The 13738-nt window shown below is 39.2% G+C and overlaps 1 protein-coding gene across 3 annotated transcripts; it reads left to right on the forward strand.

Annotated features, from left to right (window-relative positions):
- Positions 1–1413: 1413 nt before the first annotated feature.
- grk1b (G protein-coupled receptor kinase 1 b) lies at positions 1414–9787 on the forward strand. Of its 3 annotated transcripts, none has more exons than XM_037119571.1 (8): positions 1414–1536; positions 5470–6182; positions 6809–6936; positions 7189–7346; positions 8168–8251; positions 8384–8508; positions 8597–8798; positions 8908–9191. In XM_037119571.1, exons 2-8 carry the CDS (start codon positions 5484–5486, stop codon positions 9189–9191), a joined length of 1680 nt encoding a protein of 559 aa, XP_036975466.1. In that variant the 5' UTR covers positions 1414–1536; positions 5470–5483. The 3 variants fall into 3 exon arrangements, with proteins under 3 accessions (XP_036975466.1, XP_036975467.1, XP_036975469.1); XM_037119572.1 differs by lacking the exon at positions 1414–1536 and adding an exon at positions 4975–5009; XM_037119574.1 differs by lacking the exon at positions 1414–1536 and having other exon boundaries at positions 5484–6182; positions 8908–9787.
- Positions 9788–13738: the final 3951 nt, after the last annotated feature.

Here is a 13738-nt window from a genome sequence, read left to right on the forward strand (position 1 = left end):
CAAGCTGTTCTCAGAGGAAATGAAGGTCCCCAGAACACTGTTTAGGCTTTTTCCTCACTAAGTTTATTAAATGAGGCTATTATTTGCATTTCTTTAATTTTGATTGACGTTAACAGTTATTTTGTTCTGTTGATTGTGTGCCAAAATGAAATTATCTTTAAATTTTGATTATCATTTGTAGAAAATATGTTTCCTCCGAATTCAAAGTATTGTGAAGGAAAAAACAAAAACAAAACACTTTTTAAATGTTGTTAATCAGAGAAGACAAACAAGGCCTTCTGCATATTTATTGCCAGTACTATGTATTAGCTTGTAATTGAATTCTCCATCAGTTACTGGCTTGACCCTTATGGAAGTTATGGAAAATATGTCACACACACACACAACATATTGTCATTATACATATTGTGTTTCTCCCAAAGTTATTCAGTACAGTTTTGGCCAGCAGAATACAATGACTAACGTGTTGCTTTTCCGTGATGTCAGCATCCCTTTTGTAATTCATACATTTATATTTTTAAAAAAAAATACAATGGATAATTATTAAGTTGAACCCCATAAAGACTGACAGCATGCTTCTTAGGTAACCTGCTAATTTAACACACACCAACACTGAATATTATAAAACTTTCATAGAATAGAAACACTAACCTGTTATTTCCAGTAATGATTTGGCCCACACTCTTTTTGTCCTATAAACACCTCATCTTGGAGAATGGTACCAAAGCATGCGTTACGTATATACGTACTCATCTTCTCAGCCAATGAAAGCGAATCTTTATCTTTGGATTTGTCAACGTCGATTACGTAGTGCGTTCAGATAGGTTCGGATGAAGTAGCGGCCATGTTGCAGCATCATATCCTGTTCATAGCACGGAGCAGATACAGGGGGAGCCGAGGCTGACATCACATTTGATTATATTGCGCATCTTAGTGGCGAATAGGAGAATTATACAGGTTATTTTATACATGGTTATTGTTTTGTATCTTAGCACCATTAAAATTTTTTGAATAATTGATGCAGCTATATTGAAAAACAGTATTTGTTCTCAGAGGAATGTACAAAAAAAGTTTAAACATCAGATTCAATTCCTGTTAAGCCACATTATCACAACTCTGCAATATAAAAAAAAACAAACAAGCAAGAAAAAAAACAAATCTTTCACCATATTGTCAGAGCTAGCTGGTTTGATTTGTCTAATGAAAAACAATATTTGCAGAAGTGTTCTTGATGTGTAAATGATGTTCAAATGACATTAAATAGATTTTCATTAGGATGAGTGGGTGGTTAATGTAACCACACACTCCAAATCCAAACCAAGACAATCCACCTTCACATAGCCAACAAACTCAAGCCAATTAACTCCTGTCTGAATAAAAATAACTTTTGACGCACAGGTTGGATTTAACGGGCTGACCTGGCCAGTGCTGCTGCATCTACGGAAGCAGTAATTAAGCGAGCCAGTTAATTTATCCTTGATTACAAAGATGTGGATCAAAGGTCAGCTCACAGCAGAGAGGAGGGAGACTTTCTAGGTGAGAAACTGATTGCATTATTTATTATCGAGATCTCAGTGCTTCTCTGGAGGTTAATACTTCTCACTTCACCCACATGTTTATAGATTTTGAACATAAATGTGCAGTTCTTGACATGAAGCTCCGCCTTCTCCGTGACCTGAGGTGGATTTGGGTACAGTCAACACTGGGTCACCAGGACGGCAGCATCACTCTCAATTAGAGATTAATGTCAAGGGGGAGAACATGGACTTCCAGCGCTGTTTATAACCACATCTCTGTTTAATCAGCTGGAGAGCACTTTACAAGCCCAGCTGCTCACGGATCACACACATATTGACAACTCTGATGTGTGCGCAAATGTAATGGGATTTCTACTTTACACTGAATTAATTAAACAGGAAAAGCTGATCCACTGGCCTGGAAAGCAGCGTCAAACAGCCACTGTCTCTCGCCAATAAACGATCGAGTTGTAGCAGTGTAATCGTGGAAAAAATGTATGTAATGTTGATCAGTGTCTGACAACAATGTATTTCCAGGTGATTAAAGGTGTAGTGACGCTACTTCTGAGCTGAACATGTCTGGGTGGGTGGGTTTTGTTCATCGTCACTGAGCTGGATTAGACTAGAACGTAAAATCTGTTTCACCTCTACCCCCTTCAAATAGGATTTGTGCTCAGGATCTTTTGGGCTTAAACCCTCCTAAATAGGACTACATTTCATGTTTTGGTTCAAGCGTTTCTACTGTTGAGCCACCTATTTATTTCGCGCTGTCTATCCACAAAACATGCCTTCCTTTGCACTAAATAGAGCACCGCAGGCCTGTCTGTCCCCACCCCCACCCCCCAAAAAAAATCCGAGCCACCTTTCTGTTGCTAACAATAGCAGTTGCAAAAGTTTAATCCTGTGAAGTTAATTAAAACTCAGCCACCAGTGATGGATGTAGATCAGATCTAGAAGCTGAAATGCTGTATCATCCTAACGCCAAAAACCTGAAGCTCCTATAATGCTGAACACATTTATTTGTCTGTACTTGAGTGTGACCTTGATATCGTCGAGGCATCTCAGGTAGGTGTGATTAAAAAAGTTTAACTTTTTAAACCTTATTGGCACATTTTAAGGTATAGTTACCATCATGCATTTCGTCTTATGCAAATCTAAACTGTTGGAGCAGTTGTAAAACACTGACCATCAGCCAGCTGGCTCATTATGTTTTTATCTGCCTATGCACACCACCACCAGTGTGACAGTACAGAGTCCCTCCGCCTCTTTTCCTTCATGATAAACTTGCCTGTTTCCAGCAGCGACATGACTGCAAGCGGCTGTTTCTTTGCGATCAGATGACCAGTAATTTCATCTTTAACAACCCGCTCTCAAGATACTTTCTCTACTACTAGGCGTTGTTTCTGCGGTCTTTGGCTGCATTATCTAAATCCCCCTTCTCCGTTTCAACCAGCCGCCAAATCCTCTCACTTTGTAATGTACCTACTTACTGTCTCTTTCTTGCCTGGTTGCGCACAAATGGACACTTTTGTAAAGATGTGGAGCATCCGGAGGATTTTCTCTTTCACGGCTAAGCTCAGAAAGTAGTTCAGAGGTTAAAGACTTTGGGCAGTGTTGTCCTCTTTGGCCCATAAAAGAGACAATCCACTTTCGGGATCTGCAGCCTGCTTCAGGGCCATAACTTAACAAATTGTGTGGCCAAATGAAGGGAAAACTTGTGGTGATGTTACTCACAATTCTCTTATAATGGAATATAAAACATAGTAGTTTAGACACAGAAAATAGGACAATGATCATCTAAGATTAGTATTAATCCAAAGCCAAGGATCATATTTTCTTTGCCCATTTATACATGAATTATGCTTTCCATGAAACCAAACACAAGTTCTGTGATGAACAATCAAAAGGATGTCTTCTAAACTAGTGCAGGATTCCTCATCAGTAATCACTCCTGCTGCTGAGTTACACTAATAGCATCTGTCAAGTTGCTCCCTCCAATAACGTTAGGGTGTAATCCGCGCAAGCTAATGAACGTCCAAGTAGGATTTCAGGGGCAGGGTAAAACCTCCACCTGATGCCCCAACCTTTTCAACACACCACACTGTGGGAAGCGAGGAAAAGGCCCGGCCGCCTGGAGAACAAGCAAGCTCGTTTGTTGTAGACCCTGAAGGATGGAGATCATTTCTGTTTGTTGTGGCTGATGGAGAAGAACAGGAAGCAAAGACAAGAAGAAAATATATGTTTGATGCGCCCCGGTTGGAATTAATCTATTGCTTTCAAGACTTCATTTGACCCACTGATACAGCGAGAAGGTACGATGAGAATGCTGCATGATCAATATTAATTGTACATGGTATCAACCGTGATGTGAAATACTGTCTTTCTTAATGAAATCAGCTGCTTATTGATATGGCTACGCGAGGTAAGTCATTTCTTTCATGCCAGATCCTAGTTCATCATCTAAAAGTAAAAATTAAACCCTAACATCATCTTAACATTTACAAATGTCCCTTTAATTTTGTAGACTCTGGTGATAATAAGTTATTTTGATGTAGTAAGAGCTGCAAAGAAATCCACATAGACCAGCTGTAACACATCTCTGCCATGAGTGTTAAAATGTAGGTAAATCATGTCTATGTTGATCTGTGGGTATCAACAGTCGGTGTTAACTGGATTATGTAGAGTCAGGAAAGCAAAGCCAACAGTATCACTTGCAGGTCTACATGTTCCAGGTCAAGTCAGATGAGCTTATACACATGAGATATGCACCAACAAAGACTTAATGCAGCCAAACGGATGCTCCACTTTACATTTCCTGTTTCACTTTGTTGCATGCAGATGTATTTTTCTGCATGTTGCACTGCAATTAGTAGGAAGAAGTATAAGAGATATTGCAGCACAGATTAATAATGTTTAGCTGCAGAGGTTATCTTCTGCTCAGTCTAATGCATGCATGAGCCATGTTTTTTTTTCTTTGCTTCAGTCTCTCAGGGTTAGTTGCCCTTTTTGCACCCACGTTTAATAATACAGCAATAAATGTGTGCTGAGATGCCAATCGGCAGTTTAAACAGACAAGTATCTGGCCGAGGAGTAAAACATTTCATCCTTTAACAATATATTTCAGCTTTTAGAAACATTTAAAATAAGGGAATGTACAGAACTAAGGACAGGGAAAGGAACCAGGTGGAGGAAGTGAAGGGACTTCGGGCTGCTCAGTGTGAAGTAATGCTGTCCTTCCTGATGCTGCAGCTCCCCCAAATCCCTCCCCTTGCACGAGTGTGTCAGTGCACACAAGCTTAATTTCTCGCTCTGTCTGTGGCATCCTGAATAAAAACCCAAAGCTGCAGTGAGTTTTTTTCTTTTGAACAGAAGGGGGCAGCATATCCCAACTTTGCTCCTACTCCACCTTTAACGAATGTTATTCCACTGATGAGATCATCCTCCATAGCTGTAAGTGCATCGAGATAGGCTTTGTATAGGAGGTAGACTCAGGTGAAATTATCATATTTAAATGATACAAAACACCCCCTGGAATGCACGTTGACTGATGATGTACATTATAAAACTGTCAACATAACGTTATGTTCAATTATCACAAGAAAGACAATCCCATCATCTGTCATTATACAGCAATGTGTACCCATGTTTTAACACTTGAAAATGAAAATCGTATTGGATTTTAACTTGTTTTTGCAAACAGAGTAATAACTGCTATTGAAAATATTAAAAAAAGAAAAAAGATTTTAAAGGTCCTGTATTGCAGCACCTGGGGTGCTGTCTTTCTTTACTTGTTGCAGATGTAGGTGTTATATGAATGCAGTTAAAGTCAAAATCAAAATGCTAAATCAACTGAGAAATCAAGAGGAAAAGAAAACATGTTCAGATTGCAAGATATGCTTTTTTTTTTTGCACTTTTTTCCATCAACTTCATTCCTGGTTCTGTGTGTGCCAGACTAAGGTGCAGCCATGGACATCGGTGGTCTGGAGACGGTGGTGGCAAACTCTGCCTATGTCTCTGCCCGAGGCAGTGTGGACGGGGCTGCAGCAGCCAACATGCGGGACAAGAAGATGCGTGCCAGGCTGAAACTCCCACACATCAGAGACTGCGAGCACATGAAGACAACGGTAGACACAACATTCGACAGCATGTGCATCAAACAGCCCATCGGCAAGCGCCTGTTCCAACAGTTCCTGGAGACTGACGCCACCCACAAAAATGCCGGCGAGCTGTGGAAGGACATAGAAGACTACACCACATGCCAAGAGAAAGACAGAGTTCAGAAGGCCCAAAAAATAGTCAATAAATACTATGAGTCGGCTTCAAAGAATTTTTGCAGCTTTCTGGAGGAGAAGGCCGTCACTCGAGTGAAGGAGGACTACAAGAACGTCCGTGGCGACCTGTTTAAAGAGAGCGAGAAGCAGCTGCACAAACACCTGGAGATGAACACCGTAGCAGGCTTCAAGAACAGCATGTACTTCCTGCGTTTCATCCAGTTCAAGTGGCTGGAGAGCCAGCCCGTCGATGAGGAGTGGTTCATGGACTTCAGGGTCTTGGGGAAGGGAGGTTTCGGGGAAGTGTTTGCTTGTCAGGCAAAGGCGACGGGCAAAATGTATGCCAACAAGAAGCTGGAGAAGAAGAGGCTGAAGAAACGCAAAGGCTATGAGGTAAGGCACTGATGTGACCAACCCACAGCTATTCATGATCTATCAAAAGTGAACTCATCTCATCTTTTAACATCAAACAGGGTTCTGAGGACCTTTTTCTTTCCTCTAAGACCAACTTGTTTATTCAGTTATGGAAAAAATGTGTTTTATGTATTATGACTTCATTCCTTCTCCAAAACCAAATAGTGCCTCTTTAAAACAAAACCATGACAAGGCATCACTAACAAAAGTGAGTTATAAAGACCGGAAAATTAAAAAAAAAAACAAAAAAAAACCACAGGAGTAACTAAATAGGATCAACAAAGTCTCTTTGCAAGTGTCAAGGCAGGTCTGCAGATTCTCATACTAACAAAAGTTTCTGCCTGATCAGCATCTACTGAAAATGCTTGCTAGGGTTAGACCTCATCACGGCACATGGTCGGCCCTCAATGTATGGAGAGTCACCATTCAAAATACCAAACCCCGAAAACAGTGGACACATAACTTGAATGCAGCCATTTTCTATCAGTTGCACCTGTGCTTGCCCTGCTGAGCTTTGTCATGTGTGTGGCTGGACGGCAGGCGTGTAATTGTTGATGCTGTACATTTCTTCCCTGCTCACGCTCTGATGCTTGGTTTGTGTTTAGGGAGCCATTGTGGAGAAGCGCATCCTCGCAAAAGTTCACAGTCGTTTCATTGTGACGCTGGCCTACGCCTTCCAGACCAAGACTGACCTCTGCCTGGTCATGACCATCATGAACGGTGGAGATCTCAGGTGCTCAATACAAATACTGACCTGGACAGAAGCACTATACTTTTAACACACTGCTGCATACTGGTTTCTGTACTTAACATCATGGGAACAGTGTACTCTAATCTCTACTAATCAGCCTAAGGTAGATAAAGCTCACAGCTGATATACAGACTGGGCCCTCAGGTGTATCATGCTATACGTCAGAGAATCTTTTAATCTCTTCTTGATTTCACTTCAGAAAGTAATATAACATGCTACACCTTTGTTCCACAGGTTTCATATGTATAATGTGGATGAAAAGAATCCTGGTTTCGATGAGAAGAGAGCATGTTTCTACACAGCTCAGATCATCTGCGGGCTGGAGCACCTGCACCAGCACCGGATCATCTACAGAGACCTGAAACCAGAGAACGTACTACTGGATGACGCAGGTGAATGATTCCCTTCTGCAGCTTTTCATGCATCAGTATGTTTGCACCAGTGTTTGCTTCAAACCCGCGATCACTGTCCTAACACAGTCACCTTGGTCTAGATCTGGCAGCCCAAAGCAAAATTAGTGGGGTAACAAGGTAATTAGCTTTACTAATGCTTTGGTGCAAACATGCCCTGGCACAGGTTCAGTTCAGTGGATCTGATCAGACCGCACACCGTGCAACCAAGGTTATTATTGTTAACTGAAACTAAATGACAAACTAGGTGAGAAAAACATTAAGTTAGGTTAACTGAAATACAAAAAAATACTAGACTAAAAACGATATTGTGCACTTACACAATACACGAAATACACACGAAGGGTCTTCAGTTCCAGTCTTTGGTCTAATTTGTCAACACAACAAGCATGAGGAGGCGTTTGTGCGAATGTTTGTCGAGACTGCTGCGTCAACATGAATGAGTCAACTGCCTTCACAAAGAGCTGTGTTTGTATTAACTAATTCAGCACATCTTAAATCCTGCCCCTGACAAATAACCCTCATCTTACAATAAAAAAAAGTAAAACTGGTACCGAAACTAATAAAAAAAAAAAAAAACTCATATAAAATTAACAAACAACAACAAATAAAGTAAGACATTTGAAAGAGTATAGAGTGACATAATTAGAGATGAGAAAACTAACTAAGCCAGCTAATAGTAGGTTTCGGTAATAAATTACATTGTAGTTGCATATTCTTGTGTAGACATACTGTGAAAGTATTAAAATACTCAATCCAATCAATACTCAAGCCATGTTTCTAAACCAAACCTCGTCACTCAGGACACGTCCGTCTGTCAGATTTGGGTCTGGCTGTCGAACTCCCACCAGGAAAAGACAAAACTACTGGATATGCCGGAACTCCAGGTAAGAGAACAAATCCAATATTTTAAGGTAAAGTCAAACAAAGACTGGCCCAGTGAAGAGAAACTCACATTCAGATTCACATTCAGGTCTATGTTACAGTCTACTGTAAGTCATGCTGTCTATGCATTACAGGTTTCATGGCTCCGGAGCTGATCCAGAAGAAGGAGTATGACTACACGGTGGATTATTTCACTCTGGGTGTCACCCTCTTTGAGATGGTTGCTGCCAAAGGGCCCTTTAGAGTACGAGGAGAGAAGGTACAAAATGTGAAAAACTTTTATGTACAAAAATATCCTCACTTTGACTTTTCTCTGCTGCCAAATACAAAATGTTTTCTTTCGTCAGGTTGAGAATGACGAGGTAGCCCGCAGGATCATCAACGATCCAGTCGCATATACACCAAAGTTCAGCAAGGAGTGCCAGGATCTTTGTGAAGGCCTGATGATGAAGGACCCAGCCAAACGCCTTGGGTTTAAAAATAATGAATGCGAGGAGCTCAAGAATCAGCCCTTCTTCAAAGATATTAACTGGGGCCGTCTGGAAGCAGGTGGGCAACGGCTACAAAAACACATTAGTTGAAGAAAGAAGTAAAAATAACAGGGATTTGAAATATGCACTACTTACATTTGTTTACCTCCTCTGTGTTCCATCCAAAGGTATGCTCCCTCCACCATTTGTACCCGATCCTCGGATGGTCTACGCCAAAGACATCGACGATGTGGGTGCATTCAGCACGATCAAAGGCGTGGTTCTGGACAACACGGACACTGAGTTCTACAATGACTTTGCCTCTGGCAATGTCCCGATCCCCTGGCAGGAGGAGATGATCGAGACAGGCGTGTTTGGAGAGATGAACATCTGGGGAGAGAACGGCAAGCTACCCAACGACCTGGACCTGAACTTTGTGGAAACCAAAGGTGGAGGATGTGTGCTTCTTTGAAACAGAGCAGAAGGCAAGCAAGGAATTGAAATTAAACATATAGATTTGGTGTGTGCTCATTTGGTGCCAGTTACTCCTAATCTGTATTATGTGCAATTTGAACAATAACTTGTTATCGTTGTAATGAATATTATAAATGTATTTACATATTTAAATCCATACTATTATGTACTTATGTTGTAACATTTATAGTGTTCCTATAAAAGTAGCATCAGGGTTAAAAGTTGAAATATGTAACAAAAATGTAAATATGTCTGCACTGCTACTGGCTACGGTAATCTCACTGCGTGTTAATATTTGTGTTCAATGTCAGCTAAGAAACCCGTCCATCAACAGCTTGATCCGACATGTTGTGATGGAAACAGGTACATCAGACACAACATCTTCCGATTTCACATTGAGTCCCATTTTGTCGATTTCATTTTCCTCTGACTGGACATTGACCAGGAGCGGCTGTTGTTTTTGTTAATGTATGTTGTGTATATAATGAATGTTATCACTAATTATTTATGTATTATATAACCAATGGCAAAGTTATTATTTTTGGCAGACACTGTAGATAGAAGAGTACAGCAATCAATAAAATCTTGAAAAGATCAAAAATGTGTTGAGTCCCCTTTCCATGGCTTCAGCGTCCGCAAAGTTTTTGAAAGGGATATTGAGCCTCGCCTTCAAGTTATATTATATATCTTGGAAAGAAAAAAAAGACTCACAAAATGTTGAAACTACAATCACCTATTTTCAATTAGGTATCAGGACTTTTTTGGACTTTTAATTTGCAGTTACTCGTAGACACACATAGTACTAAATCTATACTATATAAAAACATACAAAACAATTGTGTATCATCGGGTATCTTCCGAGTTCATCAAACCTCTTTAACAAAGCAGCAAGAATTTTACACGATGATGGATGACATGCGCTGCCACTAAGGCTTAGTTTAACACATTATGACCTCAACATAACAGCTTCAAAATCACTTTGATAGGACAGCGTCTCATCAGATGCATGTTGACTTCAAGATACAAGTTTTACATTGTTACGACGTATGAATTCTGTTTGCAGTTAGCACCTTCATTACGTTACGGTTAAAGACCTGGAATTTGTGTTTTATATTTGACAGTGGTGTTGCACTCTGCAGGGCCAGATCACACAAAATGCACATAAAATATCTTCATTTGCATGTTAGTATGACCCCTAATTTTGTCAGGCTTCTCTTAATACCTTCAAAATCTTTGTGTTCTGGGAATTTGAAAATGTTGAGCACAATGAGAAAACAACAGCGATGTCTTTTGCACACAGTACATAAAACGTATACATCAAGCCCATTTTGTAGCATATGTAAATGATTGTGTGGTTTAATCTGTGACGCTTGTTGGTAACACAACTGATTTCTATAGTGATACAAACAATAACTAAAACCGTCATCTGTTTGTTTAAATTGCCTTGAGGTGTTTGAGGTTACAGTAGGGTAAATGATTAAACCACAGCTCATCTAACTTTCATCTTAACCTTAAATTAAGAGCAATTCAGCAGTAAAAGTTAATGTGGGATTAGATTTAATTACATTACTGCATCACTTATACTGTAGCCTATATCCCACTGGTAGATAAAGATATGAATCTGAAGAACAGCCCTTTAACTTCTCATCATTTCAACAAAAGTGACAAGCAGGTATGTTCTAAGTTATCATGTCATATAAGGTCTTATAACGGCCTTATTTCATATAAACTAGTACTTACAAGGATCTTGATAAAAAGTATCACCATATAATATTTACCATTGTCATTATATATGTTTAGCATGCAAACACTTGCTAATTAGCACTAAACACTAACTTCCACTGAGACTGATGCGATTGTCATTAGTTTTGTAGATATTTGTTCTTAAAGATGCATAAAAAGTAAATGTAAACCTCATAGTGGCTCTGAAGGAAAAGTTAGGGGGTTATTAAAATCACTCGGATTCATCATCTGGACACCACGAATGGCTGTTCAAGATTTCACGATAACCCATCCAATAGTTGTTCACATATTTGAATTTGAACTGAAGTGGTGGACCAACCAACAGATATCACCATTTATAGAGCCTTGCCATTCCAGTAATGGTCTATCATGCAAATCAGGGATTGTTCAAGCTTCTCCGAGTGTGTGTTTGAGTGAGACAAAGACACTCTGAGCTGTAATCTTTGCTATCGATCATATTGATTTATAAGGCCATATTCAAGGAGTGACTTCACCGAAACTCCGTTACACAGAGTACACAAATCCTGACTGTTCCGAGTTAAACAAACATTACATTATTTAAACAGCTTTTGCTGAGAGCACATTACTGAACCCACACATGAATCATCATCTACATTTAGCTCAGTGGAAAGGTTTGTTCAAATTTCGTAATATTTTAAATGATAAAAGTAATTTTGATGGATTACAAAGAGATGGTTTCATTTACTGATCAATATCATTTGTAGCTGACTGCAGTCATTGTTGCTGATGCTGTGCAGCATCATGGTCAGACACATCACCATGTCGCCTCTTACACGTTTGACTTTTTTATAAATCTGAAGATTTTAGAGGAAGGAAATATTCACTCTCAGGAAACACACAGTGGATAAAGATTTTAAAAGTTTAAAATGTTACAACAAATTGAAATAATTCTTAAAGCAGGATCCTATAGGTTGCTAAAACATGAAGTCACTCATTGCTTGCAGTTCAAACTGAAGGACTGAAAATTGCCACAATCACAATAAAAACATTTGTTTTCTCTCAGTAAGGTAAACAGTATCTACTGCACTTATCTAAGTAATTCAATTTTCCAATACGTTATACTTATAAATACTGCTAACTAAAACTAGTTGACAGCTGTATTCATTTCTATTCATTTTGCAGATTTTAAAATAATAATACATAATGCAACCAACAAATACATCATGATGTGCTGTTATAGATTAAGATAAAACTGTATTTATCCCAGGGGGGAAATTCAAAGACCTATCCAGCAGATAAACTGCAGAAAGTAGTTGAACCAACTTTACCAACTTCAACATTCTAGCGATCAACACATTCATTCATCAGTAATTATAATACGGTAATATATTTTTTCCTGAAACATGCCATTCTGCATAGTAAGTACTTTTAATTGTGTAAAAATAAAAATACAAGACTCTTACTTGCTACTCTTACTTAAGTAGTGCAGACTTTAGGTTCAAGCCAGTCTCAGAGCCTGAAAACCACTTCAGGCTTGTATTAGGTGAACTATCCCTTTAAGCAGGGAGGTCAAAGCGGACACAGCTAAATAAAATACTTTAGCTGACTGAAGGGCAATGGAATAAATCATTAACAGACAAAAGATTATGAGTTAAAGCCTGAATGTCTACTCAATACTGTAAGTATATGATGGTACTTTGAACCGTGCTTCTGATTACTGGTTGTGAATAGAGAATTCACATTTGATAAGATACAGGCATGTAAGTGGTGAGTTTGAAGTTTGGCATAAACAAAGAGTAAACATCTCTGTTTACATTTAAAAGTCATCTGCATGGCCAACTTGACGGCTTTACGCAGAACATGTATAGAACAGAGGACAGAATTGCGCTGTATATACGTCAGAACTTCTAAATCTTGCATTTCTGCACACTTCCATATGTTAATCTATAGAGAAAAAACAATTCATCACAAGGGTGTGCTTTAACAGCCTGGTCTTCTTTTAGGTGACAGCACTGTACTAAGTCAACACAACATTTCCAAAGAAACAGACATCAGTGTTAAATGTATACGCGCCGCTATAAAAAATGGATCCACAAAGAGCAGGGATTTTAACTTTTGTCTCACTGCACACTCGTTAATGCTTAACCAGTACTAAAATAGACACTTTCTTCCCTTTAATAAATCACCCACCACCAGTGTTTGCTCTGCCTTCTATTCAGTATTTCTACATTAGTATTTGCTTACGGAAACTTGGAAAGACCTACATATAATGACAAGCTACCAGCTCTTCAAAAAAAGGGCATACAGACGGGAGGACAAGATGATGTGAGCAACCAAAAAAAAAAAAAAATGCAGAGTAAAACCCTACTGTACATTATAATCATCACTTCATAAGATGTTATTTAGCATATCATTAAACCATTTACTGATTGGCTTATACCAGCCAGTGTTATTACAATCCAGTTTGCAATTATGACGAAAAAAATACCACAAAAAAAGTTAACCATCATGTTAAGTGTCTCCTAAAGACGCTTCAAAGTAATCCGTGCCAAGAGTCTCCCGTCTTTTTAAACCTTCAGCACTTGGATTATCTCTTCCTCCAGTGCCAATCAGAAGAGAGACAGAGAGAGAGAGAGAGAAAAAAAAAAAGCTCATTGCACACTTACATTTCTATGGTAACATGCCAGGCTGTCATCAATTTTGGGCGGGAATAGCAGACTTATAATGTAGCTACAGCCGACAAATCAATGTTCAAATTAGTCTAGGTTTGAGTGCATGAGAAAAAAAATCCTGAGTCACTTCTCACACCCCCAAAATGTATATCAGATACAGAAGTCGTGA

This window comes from Acanthopagrus latus, chromosome 13, assembly GCF_904848185.1.
Source record: "Acanthopagrus latus isolate v.2019 chromosome 13, fAcaLat1.1, whole genome shotgun sequence".
NCBI lineage: Eukaryota > Metazoa > Chordata > Actinopteri > Spariformes > Sparidae > Acanthopagrus > Acanthopagrus latus.